The 7,714-nt window shown below is 38.0% G+C and overlaps 1 protein-coding gene across 1 annotated transcript in view; it reads right to left on the reverse strand.

Annotated features, from left to right (window-relative positions):
- The window catches only part of LOC107297895 (N-terminal EF-hand calcium-binding protein 3-like), a gene marked incomplete at its 3' end in the record, with an annotated part of 70,734 nt that overhangs the window by 6,211 nt on the left and 56,809 nt on the right, over window positions 1-7,714 (reverse strand). Inside the window, exons 4-5 of the mRNA XM_015827251.1 lie at window positions 4,740-4,765; window positions 3,012-3,109 (exon numbers count right to left, since the gene is read on the reverse strand). Of these exons, the coding sequence (XP_015682737.1) occupies window positions 3,012-3,109; window positions 4,740-4,765 (124 nt within the window). The remainder of the gene's footprint in view (window positions 1-3,011; window positions 3,110-4,739; window positions 4,766-7,714) is intronic.

A 7,714-nucleotide genomic window follows, 5' to 3' on the forward strand; every position in this document is an offset into this window, starting at 1 on the left:
GGATTTCCCATGTTACTCCAATATACTCTGGACAAACATGTATGGAAGGTATCTATCGATTGGATGTGGCTGGAAATGGTCTCTGCAAATACATGCATAACTTGCTGCTGAACAGCTCGAACAATCTATATCTTCTTAGCACCTTGAACAAAAAGATGGTAACACAACTTAAGAAAAACTACTGCTATGTGTCTATGGACTACAAAAGGGATCTCCAAGAGAAAACTTGCCATGAACCTGTGAGCATTGAGACCCCTGATGGGCACTTGTTAACTTTAGACAAAGAACGCTTTTGCTGCCCAGAGCCATTGTTCAAGCCCGATCTGCTCAACCAGAGCTCTCCAGGACTTCATCATTTGGTCTTCCAAAGTCTGCAGAAGGTTCCAGTTAAGTTCAAAGGAGAAGTCATTAAAAATATTGTGTTGTCAGGAGGTTCTTCATTGTTTCCTGGTTTTCCAGAGAGGATGTGCTTGGAATTGAATGCTTTATTCCATGGTAGAGAGTACTTTATTAAAATTCTGGCTTCCCCCAAAAGAGGTACAGCAGTTTGGCTTGGGGGTTCCTTGGCAGCCTCACTCAGCTCTTTCCAAAGCTTGTGGATGAGAAAACAAGACTATCAAGAGCATGGAGCAGCATATGTGCACAAGAAATTTAAGTAGGTTAAGATATGTTTCAATGACATTCAGACTATCATCCTAGTCATTAGAATAGAGCTATAAAGCAAGACATTAATGGGGAAGAGAATAAGAACACAGTTTGCTCTCTATTTGTGACTGTATTTTCTATCCAACCAAAATTTTAATGATTTCAGTTCTAAATATTAATATGAGCAGAGAGAAATCTATGGACAAAATAACTTCTATGCTGTCAATATTCAGAGAAGTATAATTTATTGCAATATTATTGTGTTAATACATTATGCAGTAGGTTGAAAAAGAAGTATCCAGCAAGAAACAAACTATTAACCCCAAAGCTACCTGAATATATTACTCTTTCATAATAGCAAGGAAATTCCTTGCAGGAGAAAATCCTTAGTTCCCTTCATACTTGAATGGAGGCTCCTCCAATACAAAAAAGTGTAAATATTAAATATTAAATATATAAATTTATAGCACATTCTCATTATTTCAAGAAAAATAATCAGTACAATTATGTGAAATCACACATTGGTATAGAATTAATGTAAATTAACATAGGATATAGATTTAGCTTCATTTAAATATTTTTTATTATATGCTAGTTTAAGTTCCAGAGCAGCAATATTCGGCTACTGCAATACAGATATGTTGGATTACAATTCTCACAATATGTAGCTATGCTTTAGGCCACTGAGTTTGAAAAACAATGTTTTAGTCTTTAGTCTTTCTGATTCATTCTATTTACAGTATATTCCAAAGTTTGCTTTTCAGAATAATGGGATATTCTCATACATGTAATCAGGTCAAACAAATGATTATCCTACTCAAATAGGAAGATCATTACTCAGATATGACTTTTGTGTCATGCCTATTTTATAGAAGAATTTCATCAGAAGAAACATCAAGAATCTGTTATTCTTTCATTTTCAATATATTTTGAGACTATCTGAAACAGTATTATTGGGTTTGGAATTGTTTTATCTTCCATTTCAGTTGATATGTGATCCAGAGAATTAGGAGGAATGTTAAACATTTGAGATAATCAGAACAGATAATCTTCCATCAAAGTTTGATTACATATCATTGTCATTTTTGGAGTAGAATACAAATGTTATTTAATTGGTCTTTTTAAGCAGGCCCACCAATTTCCTTTTCAATTCCCAGAAGCAACTCTGATAGACAGCTTCTGAACTTACTATATGTTATTTTGGGGTTTGGGGGGATGGAGCTGGCTTTGGTTTAAAAAGCAAAATAGGTACTTTTAAATGTTGCCATTTGAAGATGCTTGGGAAAATAGAAACCTAGAAAATTGAGATCTTGGCCCCTTTGGAAACACAACCTTCAGCTTGCTGTGTAAAACCTAGTGTGATTCATTACCAACAAATGCAATGTATGTAATTATGAACATTTTTCCTACCCCATTTACCAAATAAAACTGCTGTTGGCATCTTTGTTCTTTTTTCATTATGAATGGTTTTTCTTTTTGTGGTCAAGGACTGCATCTGGTCTTTGAATTGTGTGTCAATGTCTGCAGCACAAAATATGGCAAGGCCCAAGAAAAAAAATGTGTAGGACCAAAACCTAAAACTGATTTAATTTAAATAAAATCTGTATATCTGATAACTGTCCATGTAATTGCTATTCATTTATGTAACAATTTCATTTTCCCATTATATTATAAATTATGACTCAGTAGCAACATTTAGAGGAATTATGGAATTTATACCAACAGGTTTGGAAACCATATAGAGCTCTGAATTCATAGGTGGTACATTCCTGTTCCAGGTCCATCTGAAAGATCAAATTTATGGCAAGCTAACATTCTACAATAACTCTCCATTTGGATTCCACAACTATACAGTATGTGTTATTGCTGTCTTATTGAGCCCACATTATTTTTTTTCATTGAATAGAAACTATCTGGAATCCACACATCTATCCTTTTCTATCAGTAGTAACCCTCTACAACTCAGTATTCTGAAAGCCATTCTCTTTCTTCTGCTGTCCAATTCATGTTTTCTGAAATAAGCCTATACCTTAGTAGTTGTGCTTAGGAGTACAAAAAGGAACCTGGGCCTTAAGTGTATGAGAGCAATTTGAAATAGAAAATTGATCCATTTTATATACTTATAAAATTTTGGATATTCTAAATGACCCAAAGGTGCTTATCTAATTGCCTCTGTGAAGCCTTGTCCCAGGTTGGAACAAATTAAATGAATTTTTCCCTCAATTGATCTCTGGAATACACATTCCCATGAGCACAATAAAGGCTTGGAATGTCCATTACATTGCACCAAGTATATTCAAAAGTAGGTAAAGGAAGCTAATTAAAGCCATCCATAAGAATAATATTGGAAAGAAACTCACACTTACCAATTTGGTTTTATCCATAGCTGATAAGACAGCCGTGTTGAGTTGCTCCAGAGCAGATAAAACATGTCTGTATTCTCCAAGATGTTCTGAGAAATAATCTGCAGCAGAAAGGAGGAAAATGCTTTTGTTACTGCACTCTGCCACACAACCACCCATTCCATTTGCAAGTCCTTCTCAAAATATTTTAAATACAACCTACAATTTTTCTACTCCATCCTCCCAGCTCAGGAAAATTTGGAGCTTTCAGGGAGCACTTTCAGGCAATCACTACAATACTGAATTAAGCCAATAGCTGAGCACTGAGCAATGACAGCCAAGGCTCCAGCTTCTTGCTGACTTTATTTCCCTCTTGTGAGATTTTCCCAAGGTCCCATGAATTAACAAACAACCCCTCTCTCATCATGAAAAAAGAAGCAAGAAGTTTTCTCTTCAGCATAGCACAAATCTAGCACACTCTGTGAAGTATGTTTGCTAGTACTACAGAAGCATTCAAAGGCTTCTTTTTTTAAGCTGGGCTGAGTGAAACACAGCGAGGAGGCAAACAGTCTGTAGTTCATCCTGTGAGAAAGCAGAATCTGACTAACACAGGGTGAACCTGGTTAGAAAAAAAGTTTCATCAGGAATTAAAGCACCAAGGGGAAAAAAAATCTCTGGTTTTCACAGCATGGTAAGAGGGAGAGTGTTTCAGATTTTGCAGGGCATTACCCTGGTTGGCTGTCAATAGTTTACAACCGTCAGAGCCTGTATAATAAAATGGTCATGCAGAAAGGCTCATTAATTAAAAAACAACATGCCATTTTATCCTCATGGTTTTAAAGCAATATGACCACAATTGAGCCCCAAATTTCTATTGTTAAGCCAGACATTTGTTAAGTGAGTTTTGCCCTATTTTATGACCTTCCTTGTCACAGTTGTTAAGTGAATTATTGCAGTTAAGTTAATAATATAGTTCTTAAGTGAATCTGGCTTCCCCATTGACTTTGCTTGTCAGAAGATCACAAAAGGTGATCACATGATCCCGTCATGAATAGGAACCAGTTGCCAAGCATCTGAATTTTGATCACTGATCATGAGGATGCTGCAAAGTCATAAGTGTGAAAAATGATCATAATTTACTTTTTTTCATATAGTTGTAACTTCAAACAGTCAGTAAATGAACTGTTGTAAGTAGAGGACTACCTGTATTGCATACCTGGGCATTTTATGGCCCACAGACCACATCCTTCAGCTATGCCCCTCTGGCCCACAGTGTTAGCGTTGTTGTTGGCAGGGGGTGGGATGTTGGGGGCAGGGCTATGGCAGCAGCCCTCCATAATAGTCCCAGTTTCTCACGTGGCTCCTTGGGAGGATTAATTGCCCACCCTTATTATTTATTATCTGTTAGGTAATAGATAATGCTCCATTGTCATATAATCTGTGTTTCAAGATCACAATCAATTTCTGTGGCATTAGAGAATAGAACAGGGCAGGTTCATAAATATGGCACTTTTTGAATGTGTCACAACTGAAACTCCTAAAATAACTTTGGCCAATGTGTTGGAAATTTTGGCACAAATGGTCCAAGCATATCTCTAGGGCACCATACTGGAGGAAAGAACAAGCTTTTTGTCCAATGCAGAGAAGAGAAATAGATCGCATCTAAGAAGGGCAAAAAATCCCACCCCCAGATATATTAAGGAAAGTTGGGAAGTATATATTCCACAGCAAGAGTACCCATTGAGTACTTACCACACAACTTCTCCGTCTCTAAATTGCTGTAGAAACACACATAAAAAAGAAAAAAAATTGTATGAGATGATTAATAAGAGCTTGAGGGAAATAGTTTCTGAAAGAAGCAAAATGGAAACTGTCAATTAAGGTTGCTGACTTACCTTCATTTCAAGATTATAGAAACAGCATTATTTGAGGTCTTTCAAAATATGTCGTATGGTAGACTTAAGTATTTTTCTGTTTAAATCTATAAAATTTTGCAATATATAATTTTAAACATCGGTCTTATGGAGGTGCTATTCAGACAATGTATGTTGCAATTACTATACTGTACTACAAAATAGGGTAAGTCTGAATGGGCCCTGGGGAAGCCCTGAAGTTATGGCACCTCTGATTCAACATTGTCTCTGGCAATTAGAGTTGTGGTCTAGAGTTCAGAGAAGAGAAGGGACAGGGGAACACATGGGCAGAAGTCCTGCTTCTAGAAGGGAAGTGGACGCTTAAAAAATGTGTGTATGTGTGTGAGAGAGAGGGGAGAGAGAGAGAGAGAGAGAGAGAGAGAGAGAGAGAGAGAGAGAGAGAGAGAGAGAGAGAGAGAGAGAAGAAGAAGAAGAAGAAGAAGAAGAAGAAGAAGAAGAAGAAGAAGAAGAAGAAGAAGAAGAAGAAGAAGAAGAAGAAGAAGAAGAAGAAGAAGAAGAAGAAGAAGAAGAAGAAGAAGAAGAAGAAGAAGAAGAAGAAGAAGAAGAAGAAGAAGAAGAAGAAGAAGGGGAGCATCTGCAGGTATTGCTTGGCACACAGACTGTAGGCCATCATGCTCTCCATCACCAGTTCTACCTCTGTGTAAATAAGATGGGATCAGTAGATAGAGGGGAGATAGGAAGGAAGCAGAACAAATGAGGCTGATTGTCATGTTGAAATTCCCTTTTCTAAACACATAGGACAGTTTTTTCTCAGCCTTCTCATGATAGGAAAACTGCCTGTAAAACACATGCTCTATTAAAGTACTTCTCCTATGAACCTTGCTGCTGCTGCTGCTGCTGCTGCTACTGCTGCTGCTGATGATGATGATAAAGTTGAAAGGGACCTTGGAGGTCATCTAGTCCAACCCCCTGCTCAGGCAGGAAACCCTATACCATTTCAGACAAATGGCTGTCCAGTCTCTTCTTAAAAACTTCCAGTGTTGGAGCATTCACAGCTTCTGGAGGCAGGTTGTTCCACTGATTAATTGTTCTAACTGTCAGAAAATTTCTCCTTAGTTGCTTCTCTCCTTGAATAGTTTCTATCCATTGCTTCTTGTCCTGCCTTCAGATGCTTTGGAGAATAGCTTGACTCCCTGTTCTTTGTGGCAACCTCTGAGATATTGGAACATTGCTATCATGTCACCCCTCATCCTTCTCTTCATTAAACTAGACATACCCAATTCCAGCAACCGTTCCTTATATGTTTTAGCCTCCAGTCCACTAATCATCTTTGTTGCTCTTCTCTGTACTCTTTCTAAAAATTCAACATCTTTTTTACATTGTAGTGACCAAAACTGGATGCAGTATTCCAAGTGTGGCCTTACCAAGGCATTGTAGAGTGGTATTAATACTTCACGTGATCTTGATTCTATCCCTCTGTTAATGCAGCCTAGCACTGTGTTGGCTTTTTTGGCAGCTGCAGCACACTGCTGGCTCATATTTAGGTGATTGTCCACTAGGACTCCGAGGTCCCTCTCACAGTTACTACTATTGAGCAAGGTACCCCCTATACTATACCTGTACATTTGGTGTTTCTTGCCTAAATGTAGAACCTTACTTTTTTCACCATTGAATTTCATTTTGTTAGATAGCGCCCAGTGTTCAAGTCTGTCCAGATCCTCCTGTATCCTAAGCCTGTCTTCTGGAATGTTGGCTATTCCTGCCAGCTTGGTGTCATCTGCAAATTTGATGAGTTCCCCATCTATCCCCTCGTCCAGATCGTTGATGAAGATGTTGAAGAGCACTTTTTCTCTCTTTCTTTCTTTCTTTCTTTTTTCTTTTCTTTTTTTTTGGCAGGTGAGTGAGATAAGGTACCCCCTATACTATACCTGTGCATTTGGTTTTTCTTGCCTAAATGTAGAACCTTTAGGAAATATCTACTCAAAAGAAAGCCCATTGAGTTCTCTGAGATGGTTTTTTTGGGGGGGGGCTAGATAAGTAAATAGAGGATTCCGTACAGTACTCTCTTTTTCTCATTCTGCATACTGTTCTCTTATAGGAGACAATTATTTTCTAAGTTTTCAGTGGCCACATTGTAAGTTTCCCACAGTGTCACTTTTGGCTTTCTGTTACAGTAATAACCCTGTGCCATCTGTTTCACTGAAAATAGACGCTTCTCATAGACCAATATTTTTTTAAAAAAATAGTGAGAAAGAATATTAAAGAAGAATTATATTTCAGTGCAAAAGCAATCACAAACAACGGAGGAGCCAAGATGGCGACTACTTCTGGCTCAACCCAACACCCTCCAAATACATTCAAGGACAAGAAAAGAACCCACATAGCCCCTGCAACATTACTGGAATCTACCCTGAAATCTAACAAGGCATAAAAACAGATGGAGATCAACTCTTACTTTCCCACCATAGAGGAACTAAAAATGTGAGCAATGGATCTACACCCCCAGGAACCTTTTACCCCCAAAGACTATAATAGTGCAGCACCCATTTACTTCCTCAGCTCTCCAAAGACTCTGCCCAAATCATCCCTGGAACAGTGAGAAAACCTCCTGGAACAAGCTCCTGGTGCCCCCCCCCCAAATAACAACTGTATCGCTAATCCTTCCAAAGAGGCTTGCCTTCTGCCTGCAGAAAGATTAATTTTTATATTACAATAATTAAATGAAATTGTACCCAAGTTAGACAGCCTCCAGCAAACCTTGGATCTACAAATTCCCCAAAGCAATCTAGGAATTAATATGACAGCAGAAGTCAGCCATGTCAACCCTCCATGAGCCAATGTCTCCAGGTATCT

The sequence above is a fragment of the Protobothrops mucrosquamatus genome, unplaced genomic scaffold (assembly GCF_001527695.2).
Source record: "Protobothrops mucrosquamatus isolate PMUCROS unplaced genomic scaffold, P.Mucros_1.0 scaffold3575, whole genome shotgun sequence".
NCBI classification, from domain to species: Eukaryota; Metazoa; Chordata; class Lepidosauria; order Squamata; family Viperidae; genus Protobothrops; species Protobothrops mucrosquamatus.